Source organism: Diadema antillarum, unplaced genomic scaffold (assembly GCF_040938485.1).
Source record: "Diadema antillarum isolate AM-2024a unplaced genomic scaffold, OU_Dant_1.0 seq00000381_RagTag, whole genome shotgun sequence".
Classification (NCBI taxonomy): domain Eukaryota; kingdom Metazoa; phylum Echinodermata; class Echinoidea; order Diadematoida; family Diadematidae; genus Diadema; species Diadema antillarum.
In genome coordinates, this window is record NW_027271379.1 from 662,099 (window position 1) to 677,598 (window position 15,500).

Below are 15,500 nucleotides of genomic sequence, written 5' to 3' on the forward strand. Positions count from 1 at the left end.
TCGGTGCCGCTCACAGAGTTCTGTGGCTCACAGCAGCAAAGCGCCAGCAAACTACATTGTACGTGCTGGCCGGCTGCGCTGCGATGCGCTGCCGGTAAACAGACCAGTCACGGCGGCGGAGTACTGCAACGTCCAACGTGTACGCGCAGCTACTTTACCTAGCTAGTTGCATGTATTGCGGCCTACCTACTGCTGTGTTTTTAGTTTTGACTCTGATCTGCTACGTGGACCACAGTGATCCCAAAATCAAGACTTCATTTCAAGTTGAGAAACCGTAATTTGATTATTTTTCTGTGTTTTATATACAAAATCATTTTCGGAAATAGAGAAAGTCTAGACCTACTACTAGATCTACCGACGTCTCAGGTAGGCTTAACAGTCAGGCCTAACTCGATCTAACGTTAGCGTAGAATGGGTATAGACCCTGCGGAGTTTGTGATTCCTGTGACTGTGTGGTCGAATCATGACGAGTGTTTGAAAGCAGTACACAGGGTGGTTTACAATTCTCGGCCTAATTGTTACATTTAATTTTGGGCCTTCCTGTGATTGTGGACAAGGTGTTGTATAAAACGAATAATTTATGATTTTGTTCGTGCATTGGGGCACGTAATACCGCACTCGGCGCGAGATTCGCCACTGGTCTATTCAACGCGGCGCTACGCGCCTTGTTGAATAGACCAGTGGCTTATCTCGCGCCTCGTGCGATATTCGTGCCCTATGCACTCACAACTCATAAATTATTCGTATACTTTTTACTCTAAAGGATGATGCAATTGTGTGAGAAATTATTGATTATGAACAGAACGTATTAATCAGTGATGTACAAACTTTCAGTTTATTTTAAGAATCCCTTCATAGTGGTTTCCACGGAGTTCATATCTAGTACTTTGTCCCATTTATTAACAGAAGGTATAGCTGGGTGAAATTTAATACGTACTTGACTAAACTCTAAATGAACTTCAAGCCTCTTTTCATCAGTACACACTTTTCCTGAATGTGTACTTTATTTCTATATTTGGAATAGATGGGTTTCGGAAGTGAATGCATATCTCTCAATTAAAATGAATTTTAAAAAGATAGAAAAAGCTTAAGACTGGCTCTTCTAGAATCTGCAAATCTGCAAAGAAACACCAATCCAACCAATGTTGTTTAATGTCAAACCATAACATGTATTGGGCTTGATGCCTCAAACTGGTCTTGATGCTTCCTTCAAAAATAAGAGAGCCAAGAAGGCTCAAACTGACCATGACCCGGATCAGGGAGATATTCGAGGCCTGAGAAACTCTTTGACCTGTGAATATTTTCCCCTGTAAGTCTTCTCTCCCCTTCCCTTTATCTTCGACATCCTCCTCCAACTTTCCTCCCACTAAACATCTTCCCTTCTTTCATTCCTCCTACAGATTTCCTCCATTACCCCCATACCCATCTTAATTCCCATCATTTGTTTTCCCCCATTCTTCCTCCTCCTCATCCTCCTCCTCCAACTTTCCTCCCACTAAACATCTTCCCTTCTTTCATTCCTCCTACAGATTTCCTCCATTACCCCCATACCCATCTTAATTCCCATCATTTGTTTTCCCCCATTCTTCCTCCTCCTCATCCTCCTCCTCCAACTTTCCTCCCACTAAACATCTTCCCTTCTTTCATTCGTCCTACAGATTTCCTCTACTACCCCCATACCCATCTTTATTCCCATCATTTGTTTTCTCCCCATACTTCCTCCACCTCCTCTCCTATCCTCTCTTCTCCTGATATCCATTTTTAAATCCTTTCCTCAAACACTCCTAAATCTTCAGTATTCTTATTTTTGTCATTACCCGAGAGTTCCAGTACAGGTAGCCATTGTAAAGTTCATACTCTATCTCTCTTTTCTTACTCCATCTTCTTAATCTTTTCTCCCTTTCATATCTTCAAACCTTTGCTCTAAACCTCCAATTTCTCACGCCACATTTACACCATGTTTCCAGTATACAAATATACCAGGCCTGAGAGGCTCTGGTTGAAACTATGCGCATGAGGTGACTTCAGTAGCACTATTTTCTGAGGGGCGCAGCCCCGAAGAAAATAGTGCTGCTGAAGTCACCGAAGGCACATAGTTTCAACCGGTGCCTCGAAAAATTGGCCTGGTATATTTGTTTTATATCCCTCCCAATGAATTTAAGAGTATAAGACTGCTGGTATTTTGTAATTTACCCCCTTTTTTAGGGCATCTTGCTTTACTCTTTTCAAGAAGATTGACAAGTCATTCACGCTCGGGAAGAAAGCAGTTTAACAGGAGGGCAGCGCGTACGCGTACTATGAAGAGACAACTGCGCGCTCAGCCGCTCGGTGCATTGCTGTACAACGTACTAGTACTGGTAAACATGCGCAAACTGCACACTCACTACGCGCTTCATACATGCAATACGCCTACTAGTATCCGATCTGTCAACAAGTACGTACGTTGGTGCCGGTGGTGATGTGCGTGCTCGAGCTGATCAACGATGTGACCGTGACTGTGAGCTGCAGTTGATTGTGTTTTCTGTCGTCTTTCTAGCTGTCTGTACATGAATATGGACTAGTATCATTTCCTGTTAAAAATGCAAGTATACATTGTAAATTTGGATAGCATTCCCCAGCGAGTCTAAGGTTAGATTAGGCACTGGAAAAATTCTAGCAGTTAAAAGCATAGAGTGCCACTGTAAATTCGTGTGATTCGTGTTCTAACGTACAGTACGGCAAACAGCTAACATTAGACTCTAACTCGTTTATAGACACTCTATAAAATAATTATTAGGATGAGATTACGGTAACTAGGGTCTAGTGTTAAACAGGTAGAACTAACGACCATAACGCTAGGCTTATAAACTAGATCTAACTTGCGCTAACGTTAGAAATAATGGCATAAGCAGGCCTAGGCCTACTATCTAGGCCTACTGCAGTTTGTCAACATCTTTTGGGTGGGTCACTCCCCAAAATTAGACAGTCCTACACTGGGATATAGGCATAGACACTACCCCAAATCTAGCATACCGTAGTTAGGGGATCATACTTTCTCATACATTGCACCAAATCCTTTGAACGATCTTCTATTGTATAATCTCTACGAGTCACGACATGCATCTTCAAAACCAGGGCCAAATGAGGCCTAACCAACGTTAAAAGATCTAGGCCTACGGTACGTCGAAGAGCCCTAGCTTGCTTATTGTTGTTGTCTAATTATAGATCTACGATATCGCCTACTCTGTTGTAACGTAATACAATGCCATGATCATCTTTTTAGGTAGAATGAGGGCTTTATAAGAGTTTCTCTGAGTCTCTCTAACGTTACACGTATTGAGTGTATGCGTGCCTTGTGGTTCTCGCGAAGTGAAGGCACCGCGATACCCATTCATTTGTACATGAAATCTCTCGCGAAGCGAAGGTGCTGCGATACCCATTCATTTACACGTGAAATATTTCCCGTCGCGACGCGAAGCAAAAAAGGTGTGAAAATCACCAGCGTGGTATAGTTTTTACCATTTCCCTAGGGAGTATAGTCTTTTTCGCGCACTTGTATGGTAGAATTATGTTTTGTTGTTTACAGTGCTCTCGACCAATCAGAGGACGAGATGCATTTTGTGAGGGATATAACAGGCAATAGCAATCACAATTCAGGCCACTGCAGACAAAACAGGGTGGACATGAGACAACCAGGAAAGGGGGGGGGGGGGGATGGGATGGGCAAACGAGACAGGCCATGACTGCTGTGAATGCCACATCAGATTGTTTTTAAGTGTCAACAAATTTGCCAAGGCAGTGATGATGCTGATGAAAAACCTAGCAGGCCTGTGATAAAAGGGGCTGAACGAAAAACATGCCAGCAATAGGTCGTAACGAAACTTGAGAGGTCTGTAGTGGGATGTGACTGAAAATATGTGAAGTGTAAACCTATCCAGACACTGTGACAACGGCTACTGATAGCTACAGCCTATGTCCAGTGGAGCATGGATGGGAATGAACAAGACAAAGGGTGCGTTCGAGCGCTCTAAAGCAAACCAAAGCGTACCGTACCAAACTGTGCCAGTTTTGTAGCGTTCCAGCGCTCTGTGGAGAAAGCGTACCTCACAAGTTATTTTTAGAAAAGGTTACGATTGTTTGCAGCAAGAATGTCATTCCCCTGGCGCTTGAACTACTTACAGCTGTCCCGAACAAAGAGAATGATTTCTTTGCATTGTGACGTATGCGCATGATACGCGCATGCTTTACAGCAAACTTTTGGTACGCTTTGATATGCTTTTGGAGCACATCGGGAAGTGGTCCACTTTTGGCTCGGTACAGTACGGTACGGTACACTTTAGGAGCGTTCGAGCGCTCCTCTGGCGCGGGTACGGAACGGTACAGTTCACTTTAGGAGAGCACTCGAACGCACCTTAATATACGAAGGGGGGCAGGGAAAAGGAGTATATCACACATGCACATAGTGCACTATGTTTCGGGCTAATGCGGGTGCCACGGCCACCTGGAACATGGTGTAAGCATAGCATACATCTGCTCGACATTACCTGAAGGCCCCGGCGTAGCTGCTGTAGAGTTCGCTGGAATCTGGCGGGCACTGTGGATCGGTGCAGATACCACACAGGTTCTGTGGGTTGGTTCCGTATGGGTTCCTTGAAGCCTCAAAGGCACCTGCCATACAAAGTACAGAGATACACATTGTACACTGTAAGGCTCATTATCCCTGTGACTGCAGGCCTGCATCTTTGTTAACCCTTTCTCTGTCATGGACTTTGGACAGTTACTTGTGTAAAACACTATTGTCTTTTTTGTGCCACCTGTCTCTCAAAGCAGATGAAGGTTTAAGTTTGACAGATTTTATTTCTTCTTTCTATTAGTCAAATTTCAATGCATTACACTTCAGAGATGCTTATCTGTATTATATCTAAGGAGCACATGTATTCCCCTGTTCATTTGTTTGTGTGTACTACTTCAGTAAGGACCAAAAAATTTGTGAACATCCTCCCATCTGCAGTACCTGGGGCACAGCTCTCGTTGAAGAACTGGGCCACAGCGTTGATGTCGTCACCGCAGTCGACGGGATCCATGTAGCCCCTGTCGAGCAGGAACCCCACAGGGATGTTCCAGCCGGCTGTCCTGCGGATGCCCGTGTGGCATGACTTCCTACCCTTCAGGTTGGTGATGTTGATGTCCGTGTCACTCGCACGAACCACGGCGATACCATGGTATGTGTCTATACATGGAGAAAGGATATAGATCCTAAAGAAAAAGAACTCCACAATTTTCTTTCAAAGTAAAAATTTCCACTATTTCTTACTGATGTACATATTTTATGCACATGTCAAGGGTAATGTCATTACTCCTGCCTTCTGAAAGAGGCAAGACAAGTCCTCTTTTATTAAAGGGATGGTACAGTAGTGGTGGAGATGAGAATTGGGCTTTTAACTTTTTGCGAGATACCAAGCAAACACTTATGATATAGTACAGAGCATACCATTTTAAGAGGAATTCAAAGTTTATTTGATGAAAATCGGGTTTGGAATGACTGAAACATCCAAAAACAAAGTAAAACAAAGCGATAGTAATAAAGTGTGGGTCCCACACTTTAGTAGAATCGCGCTTTTTTTTTATATCTCAGCCATTTCAAAACCAATTTTCATCAAATAAATGTTGAATTCCTCATAGAATTACATGCTCTTTCATATTTCATAAGAGGTTTCTCATTATCTGACCAAAAAATGTTAGAAACCTGAAAATAGGCCTCAACCAAAACTGTGCAATCCCTTTAAGCTAGAAAGGTGAAAATATGATGAATTTTCTTTTGTATTTTCTTTATATTATTCTATACATGTGACCTCAGAAATTGTAGTGGGCTTCTCATCCAGCAATGGCAGCACTGAAACTTTAAAAGTTCATAACTTTCGAACAGATTGTCTGATTTTCCTCAAACTTTCACTGATGTGTGTATGTTCTGCATTCACTCAGTCTACCCAAATGTTATTGTGGGCTTGTTCTTTAAAGAGGATTGCATTTTCTCACATGAAGGTTTTTCTCTGCTATGTACTAGGTTGCCATGACATTGGGCAGTTTCGAAAGCTCATGGCATTATCTTCCAAGGAAGACTGGGAAAAACCCCGTGATCAAACATTCCCAGGGGTGGATTCAACCTCACATCCTATCCACTTCCTGTGAGAGCTGTATGACGACCTCTTATACTTGACAGCAAAAACATTAAAGAGTCATTAAAGAGTCTTTTAAAACATGAAACAGTTGAAACTACCTTCCTTATGAAGCATTCTATCTTGTCATGATTTGCAATGTCTTCAAACAATGGTAATGATTTAAGGGGGATATTGTCGCCTGACAGGCAGAAGGGCCTCAACATAAAAGATTTCAACCCCAAATTTGAATTTTGTCTTGTGACATAGTTCAGCAAAGTTTTGAAAGGTTTTTCAGATGATATAACTATAGTTTGTGTGTGTGTGTGTGTGTGTGTGTGTGTGTATGTGTGTATGTGTGATTTTTCAAGCATGAAAGCATTAAAGGGATGGTTGTATGTACAGTATTTGTGGAGTACAATTTGTACAGGATTGAGCTTTTAACTTTTTGCAAAATAACTAAAAAGAATCCACTTATGAAATGTTACAGAGCATACTATTTACAGTTTATTTGATGAAAAATCAGTTTTGGAATGGCGGACAAAATAAAAAACAAGGTAAAACAAGGTGATCCTCATAAAAACTGGGTCCAACCTTTTGTAACTGCTTTGCTTTGGATATCTCAAGTCAATTCAAAAGCAATTTTCATCAAATAAACATTGAACTCCTCTTGGAATTACATGCTCTCTTATATTTCATAAGAGATTTCTCATTATCTCACAAAAAAATTCAGAAACCTGAAGCCAGGTCTCAACCAATACTATACCATCCCTTAAATAGGGCCCTTCTGGTGAGCAGGTGGCGATACGATCTACGGAAACAGGCCTGTCCTGATCCAGTGCAACAACTGAGTAAGGTTGCCAAAAAATCCTGTACTCTTCAAAACAACATAATGGTGAGGTTGCTATGGTAACAGGCATATTCACTGAAATATTTGGTAATCAGCCACCTCTCTGAAAGAGAGCCAACATTTACCCCTCCTTTCCATCTGAAGTCTATATGCATCTACACATACATGTACATAATATGCAATGCTATCCCCAGGCCAGGCATATGAACAGTTGCCAAACATTAATTGAGCTTTTGATGCATAAAGGCCTGGTCACACAGCCCAAAAGTTAAACGTATGAATCACGCATGAAATTTGGTTGTGCGTGCTTGTTCAGCAAAATTTTTTGGTGATATATGCGATGAAAATCACCGATGAATTGCGCAAGAACTACGGAAAGATCACGCAAAAATCACTAACAAACCACGCACTTTCAGCACATACACTGTAGGCATGCAAAGGCCTCAAACAGGGCGAATACGTGGTTGTGCATGACGAAAGGTCCACGGAAAACCACGCATAATCTGCACATTATTACTGATGAACTGAGTATGAATCGATAGCAGCAACATTTTCACAATATTTTTCACGATATTCCACGCATATTTCGAAACACTGTCTGCGTAAGAACTACGCAAAAATTATGTAAAACAGTGTAATACTGCGTAAACTCTTACGCGAAGCCGAGTTTTGAGCTGCTCAAAACCTGGAATCGCGTGAAGCGCCGATCCAGCGAACATTGGCGGACAACTACAATAAGGTTCCATGTCAGACAAACTGATGAAACGCGCAAATCGCGCAAGTATCGCGTAAGGCTCGAAGTTCGTGTGTGATTCATGCGTTTACGTGACTTTTGGGCTGTGTGACCGGGCCTTGAATGTTTACATGATTCCTCTTCTCTCATGAGTCACGCCCTTCAATGGGCAGACAAACTATTTGTCTTCCATTAATTCTAAAAAGCTATACGTGTAGTAAGAGGGTGGAATACCAAATTATGTTCAGTTCTGATAAAATTGGGTTTTCGATATGTATGCAGTCTCATAGCATTGATAAGGCAACCAAGTGCAATAGGTCAATGTGTGAGATATGTCCTTAATGGGATGGTATAGTTTTGGTTGAGCTGGGGCCCTCGCCTCCAACTTTTTGTGAGATATTGTAATGAGAAACCTCTCAGAAGTCTCATAAGATATAATAGAGCATACAATTCTAAGAGCAATTAATAAAGTTTATTTGATAAAAAAATGATTTAGACATGGCTGAGATATCTAAAAACAAAGAGGTCCTAATATTAAGACCTTTTTTGGAACTTTGTTTTTGGACACCTCAGCCATTTGAAAACAGATTTTCATCAAATAATCTTTGAAATGTATGCTTGTTGATATTTCATGAGAGGTTTCTCATCATCTCACAAAAAACAGTTGGAGGGCCCCATCTCAACCAAAACTATACCACATACCATCCCTTTAAGGAGTAATGTGGGTGGAGGGAGATCTACAAGGGAAAAGCTTCGTATTCAAAGTGTGGGTTCCTTGTGGATTCTATTCTTCTCACCTTTAGTGTAGACTTCTTGGACGATGGGTACTAGGTCGTACTCCTTTCCAGCCTCATATATGTCGCCCCCGTCCAGGGTAATCAGATCAGCACGGTCGTCTTGGATCGCCTCGTAGCAGTCCTGTTACAGAACAAACATTTAAAATACATCATTAGATTCCTACAGAAATATGCCTTTAAAAGAAGCTGCCCATAATTTGACCATAGCACCATCCCAAATTCAACCACTTGCTACATGTAGAAACCTATTCTTCGTGAGCAGTCAAATTTTGGCAGGAGAGTTTGAACCTTGGTACAGGTTTTTTACAGTACATGCATTAAAGTCACAGATATTTTTCACTGTTTTGACATTATTCCATATAACCTGTTACTTGTCAAACAAGCTTTGGTAAATGCAACGGACTTTAATAGTTCAAGTATTTTTGGTAAGTATGTATGCTTTATGCTATAGACAGGGCATACAAACAGGTCAGAACACTCACTGTAGGAATATAAAATTTTGTGGCTATGAGAATTTTTCCTCACTCTAAACATTAATCTTTACCATATCAATGCCTTAAAAGATAAGACAGAGTTTGCACATGTTTGCAGTCTATAGTGTCACAGGAGATTTTACTCACATAACATCTTTTTAAAAAATATGCTACGAATCTGATTTTGCTGCTTTAATGCTTCTTACAAGTTTGCAAAAGTCTTCAGTTTGCCAACATTGATATCCCCTGAAAAGGTATGTAGGCCTACATCAAAATCATAATCATTATGTCCCATCCAAATGAAGAAGACTGAACACGTTTAACAATACAACAAAGCCCATGGTCTACCTTGAGTAAATTCTCAAGGAAGGGGAAAGGCAGGGGTCAATGGGCGAGCATAGGATACAAAATTCCATACATATCTTTTCAGAGAACCCACACCTATACACTGCGTTCACATTGTCCCCCGCGCCGCGGGGAAAGTCCCGAGCTGTGGGACTTTCTCCTCCAAAACCATAATGTGAACGCTCGCTGGGACTTGTCCCCTCGTCCCCGCGAATCAAGTCGGGTACGGGGACAAGATGTGGAGGGGAGAGTGACCTTGGGGCGAAATTGATAGCGTCCAGCTGTGGTCATCAAATGTGCGCATGCGCTATGCCTGGCAGAGCTCGCCCCAAGCCCCAATTGCCCCCACAGCTCGGGGACAGATGAGATACCAATGTGAACGGTCAGTCGTAAAAAGATAAGATCTCTTGAGGCTGTCCCCGCGGCGCGGGGGACAATGTGAACGCGGGGTTAGTCATACCACTTATAAGCTTCCCTAGATGTTTAGCAGGAACATAAAACCCCTCAGAGGCATATCCTTTGTGACACCCTTGGATATCACTGCCTGCGAAATATGATCCACTCAGGAGGACTAGTGTGCCATCATCCCCTTCTTCACCCTTGCCCCCTAGCCAGGCAATCTGGCTGTATATCATCTTTAATCCTCAGAAACAGACTTGTCTGCCATTGACGGGATGGTAGAGTTCAGGTTGAGATGAGGGATTCAGATTTTAACTTTTTTGTGTGTGAGATAATTACAAAACTACTTATGAAATACTAAAGAGCACACAATTCTAGTAATGAGGAACTGAGAGTCTACTTGATGAAATTGGTTTTGAAAGGGCGCAGATACAATTGTATATAAAGTAAAACACAGTGGACCTAATAAAAGGTGGGTGTCACCTTTTACTAGGACAGGTTCTTTATTTTGGATATATATCAGTCATTTCAAAATGAACTGTAATCAGATGAACTTTGGATTCTTCATAGGATTGTATATTTCATTAGAGGTTTCTCATTATGATTATTTCACAAAAAGTTTGAAGCCTGAAGCCCCATCTCGTCCAAATCTATGCCATGCACATTATACATTATGCATGAATTAGCAATAAATTATCATAAATGATGATATTTTTCTTTTTGAAGTAATCAAGTCTACAGTTCTGCAGATCACATCACAGATAATAGTTACGTTCAGACGGGAGCCCTAAACCTCGAAGTTAGGAAACTTCGAGGTTAGAGCTTGTAGTTAGGGACCGTGAAGATGCACTCGTAGTTAGCAAACCTCGAGGTTTGCTTGATGTTTCGAGCCACGAGAAATCTTATGGTTAGCGCTCTAACCGCGAGCCGCGGGGGGTCCCCACTCGTAGTTAAGCACCGTGTGGACACAAAACACAACGAACTCGAAGTTAAGAGTGACCTCGCCGTAAACTCCAGCCCCCACAATTTCCCTCTGCTTCCGGGTCAACCTCCCAAACGTACACCACAAATACACTACACGTGAAAAACCTATGACGCACGACACAACAACATCGTCTTTTCTTCCCATGCGCTTGATCTCTGAAACTGAACACGTCAAACTCGCTACTGTATTCTATATTCTTCTCCGACACTAAAAAAACGTTTTCGACGAATATCTTCATGAAGGCATAAAGTCATCAGTGCAGTGCTATCTCTGCATACCATGACAGAGAAAAAGAGTACCTGTAAGCGAGTCCAACAGGGTTCGACTAAAGAATAAATAGACGCCTTGTTAGCAGTGTGGGCTGAAACTTCCGGTTTTGTGGTTTTAACATCGAGTGGGACCCACTCGTAGTTACGGGGGGGGGGGGGGCAGAAGCTTAACCTCGAGGTTTCGTAACCTCGAGGTTAAGATTCATTGTGTGGACACACGTCGTAGTTAGGGGGCAAGAGCTAAACCTCGAGGTTTCCTAACCTCGAGGTTAGGGCCTGCCGTCTGAACGTAACTAATGTGTCGATCTGCCGAATTTTGTTCTTGCGATGGATGAACAAGGACATAAAGCGGTAGGTTCAGCACCAGCTGTAGTAAGATGTTGCCAGGGGCCATTTTTTTCCGGCTAAGTGCCAAACTCCCACAAGGGATCCATTACTGTTTTAAGAAGTTCAATGTCACAATTGAATTCAACCCAAAAGTACACGTGTATAAATCCTGCTCCCCTAGTTGAGAAAAACTGTGGCATTTTTTAAAAAGAGGAATATCAATAGTGATGAAACTGCCAAGCATGACCATGAGATGAGATTCATGGTTGGAGGAGAATGAAGCAGGTCACTGAAAAATGCAGTCATGGAAAAAGGCTTCCACACAAAGGGGGGAATATATTTAAACCCATTGTCTACGGAACCGGGTGCCCCATGTTTTGAAACGATAGGAAATCAAGTAATCTTGGAAGCAATGGGCTATAAAGCCCAAAGAAGAATACCAGGAGCTGACTAATCCTTGACCTGTCTGAGCTGAACAAAAGTATTCAGAATTAACCCTTCAATCTGGCACTTTAGTCCTTTTAAATGATGATACAGCTCGAGTTGACCTCTAGGACGCATAGGACGCATCTCGAAAATACCGCAATTTCAAATGGCAAAAACCAATTGTGTCAATTCAAACCCTTGCCAAATGGCTTTAATATCATCTGTTCAAACACTATTCACTAAAGGAGAGAAACCTGAGATTGCTTTCCCCAGACAACAAGGACCCAATGTCCTTTCCTTGGATGGCACATCGATAGTTGGGAGCAATAATGAACTAGATACTCACTCGGCTCTGAAGGCTACTACTGCTTTCTCAATCAGTCTCAGGTTTACATTCACTCTGAAAAATCAGTGCTCCAACCATTTCGCTAAATTGCCATTTTGGGTCCATTTCAAGTAAGGTACATCAGAATGAAAAGCACTCTTCCAAATCTTGAGTAAAAGCGACATTCACAACATGGCCAGAGACTCCAACCCCAAGCACCTTCTGATCTGGAGATCCTGGAGATCTGGAGAAATTAAATCTCAAGCGGGAGAACGTGAGATTTTGCAAAAATGGGCTTTCGGCGGGAGATCTCCCATTGAAAGCAGGAGAGTTGGAGTCTCTGCATGGCACACCTTGTACATGTAGTCCTCCATGGTAGCAGCAAACCTAGCATCCATGAAACCTCCAGCAGATGGAATGCTCAAGAGTTAGAAAGAGCAGCTAATAATGAAAAAATTATTGTGGGGGATTGGAGATATGTTGGCAGCAGGTCTACGACTCAAATGCTTCTGTTCAGACACCAGGGATGCACACATAATGTGTACTTTCGAGACTAGGTCTACAGCACCACGGCAGTAACATTCATCAAATGTTGTTAAAGGACAAGTTCACCTTCATAAGCATAAGGATTGAGAGAATGTAGCAATACTAGTAGAATACATCATTGAAAGTTTGAGGAAAATCAGACAATCTGTTCAAAAAATATGAATTTTTGAAGTTTTTGTGCAGTCACTGCTGGATGAGAAGACTACTGCAGCATATGATGTCACATGAGTACAACAATATAATGAAAATATAAAGAGAATATCCCAAATTTTTATCTTTGGAAAAAGTACAAATTCCCTTGACTTGTTACTGACATATGTTATGGGTGATATTATTCCCCCTGCCTTTAGAAAGAGGCAAGTCAAGTGCTCTTTTATTATGCAAAAAAAGTGAAAATATATTGAATTTTTTTTAACATTTTCTTTATTTGTACGCATATGACATCACAAGCTGTAGTAGTCTCCTCATCCAGCATTTCCAACACAAAAATTTTAAAAATTCATAACTTTTGCATCAATCGTCTAATTTTCCTCAAACTTTCACAGATGTGTTCTACTAATATTGCTGCATTCTCTCAATCCTTATGATTGGGGCCCTCTGAAGTTCTTTGCCTTTTCATCCTTAAAGGGGAAATCCAGTCCAAAGATTAGTAAGTCTGCTAAGAAAGAGTGAAATATTACGAGTTCACCATTTGGGCGAAATCGGAAGAAAAATAAGGAAGTTTTGACATTTTGAAGTTTCGCTATTTGCAGGGGAAACAGTTCTTGAACAGTCAAAATGAATAAAATGCAAATGGCAAAGTGAGCATGTCATTCCCTCACACCTTACCATGATAGTTTGTACACAAAATTTTGAAACTTCCAGGTTTTCATTCAAACGCAATTATGCCATCTGAGGCTCAAATCCTTGTAGAGTTGTATTCAACTGATCGCTATTCTGAAGTTATTCAAGTTATCTAGGAATAACGTCATGTTTCAGACTTCAATGACAGAAACATTAAATTTTCGCCTTTTTTTTTGTACACGATCAATGGAAAACTGTGAGGGTATGACATGTTAACTCACTCATTCGCATATTCATATCCACTGACTGTACAAGAACTGTTTTGCAGAAATTAGCAAAACTTCAAAATGTCATAACTTCCCAATTTTTCATGCGATTTCAGTCAAATTTTTACTATTGAACTCATAAGATTTTACCTTTTTTTTTTCTCAGACTAACTTATATTTGGACTGGATTTCCTCTTTACATCTTGTCACAAAGTGTCTCCACGAAAATCAAAGAAGATACTAAAAAACATTGTTTTACAATGAGCTAGGGCCCAATTGGCCAATGCAATACATCCTTGGTAAACTGTGCAATGCAATCTGCTACTGCTTTGGCAAGGGCCCTGACTGGGGATTGTGAAAGCACAACTCATTAACCCAGTCCATCTCAGGTGGACCGCTATCCACTTCCCTATCTTTCCCTTTTGTGTTGCATACATGTAGCTTGAGCAGCCACTTTGTAGAGCACTCAAGGTCTGCCAGAACAGACTGCCAGCAGATTCTTGGAAAAAAACAAAAACAAAAAAGGTAAAAAGGATTCAGCACACATAGAGCCTAGCATATCAGGAAGGAACAAATTAGGATTTGCAGTGAATGTCATTTCAGTTGGACACATACCAAGGTGGGAAAATTGTCTGCCTTCATCAGTTTACAAAATTGTACTTTGCCAGAGCTAAACAAATTCTAAAACACATGTGTTTACAAGTCCACACATGATGCCATAACCTCTAGCAGTCTCCTCATCCAGCAGTTCAAACACAAGAACTTTAACAAGAGACCCGGGGGTCACATGCTCACCCGAGTATCGCAATTTCACCTTCCATGCATTCTTGCACACTCTTACCTGAGAACATTGGAAACTTAGGTCTGCATACGTATGGATCCCCCCCCCCCCCCCCCAACTCCAGGGTTGGGGGGGGGGTCAAAATTCATCATGAGGTTTTCAAAAAGAAGATGAACATGTACAATTCAAGCCCCATTAGGACCCATCCCCATCCCCTCTCCTGGGTCCCGAGGGGGGGGGGGGGGGGGGTGGGGCACCCCTGATTCTGCCAATCCCATGAACAAACTTGAAACTACAGTCATCAATGTACTAACTCATAGTATTATCTAAGCCCTATCACTGCTGGTTCGACAGAAGATTTTCAAAGATTCCTTTAGGGGGGTTTGGGCACCCCTGGGGGCCCCACAGGACTGGTGGGCCATGGTGCCCATTTGAACAAACTGAGATCCTATCCCCCTATGGATGCTACAATGTACATGTACCTACCAAGTTTGGTGAAAATCAGACATGGGGATCTCAAAGTGAAGATGAAAATGTACAATTTAGGCCCCATTAGGACCCCTTCCAACTCCCCCCCCCCCCCCCCTGTCCCAAAGGGGGCACCCCTGATTCCCCCATGAACAAACTGGAAACTACAGTCATCAATGTACTAACTCATAGTACTGGTATTAAAGGACAAGTTCACCTTCATAAACATAAGGATTGAGAGAATGTAGCAATACTAGTAGAACATATCATTGAAAGTTTGAGGAAAATCGGACAATCCGTACAAAAGTATAATTATGAATTTTTGAAGTTTTTGTGCAGTAACCGCTGGATGAGAAGACTACAGCAGTGTATGAATAACTTCGATGTCACATGCATACAACAATATAAGGAAAATGTAAAGAGATTTTCACAAAATTTCATCTTTTGAAAAAAGTACACATTCCCTTGACTCGTTACCGACATATGTTATGGGTAATATTATTCTCCCTGCCCTTAGAAAGAGGCAAGTCAAGTGCTCTTTTATTATGCGAAAAAGTGAAAATATGTTAAATTTTCTTTACATTTTCTTTATA

At 41.6% G+C, this 15,500-nt stretch overlaps 1 protein-coding gene across 1 annotated transcript in view; it reads right to left on the reverse strand.

Moving 5' to 3' along the window:
- Positions 1–12,437, reverse strand: part of LOC139731590 (melanotransferrin-like) — a 60,021-nt gene extending 47,584 nt beyond the window's left edge. Inside the window, exons 1-4 of the mRNA XM_071642479.1 lie at positions 12,417–12,437; positions 8,515–8,635; positions 4,994–5,209; positions 4,524–4,647 (exon numbers count right to left, since the gene is read on the reverse strand). Coding sequence (XP_071498580.1) covers positions 4,524–4,647; positions 4,994–5,209; positions 8,515–8,635; positions 12,417–12,437 — 482 coding nt within the window. The remainder of the gene's footprint in view (positions 1–4,523; positions 4,648–4,993; positions 5,210–8,514; positions 8,636–12,416) is intronic.
- Positions 12,438–15,500: the final 3,063 nt, after the last annotated feature.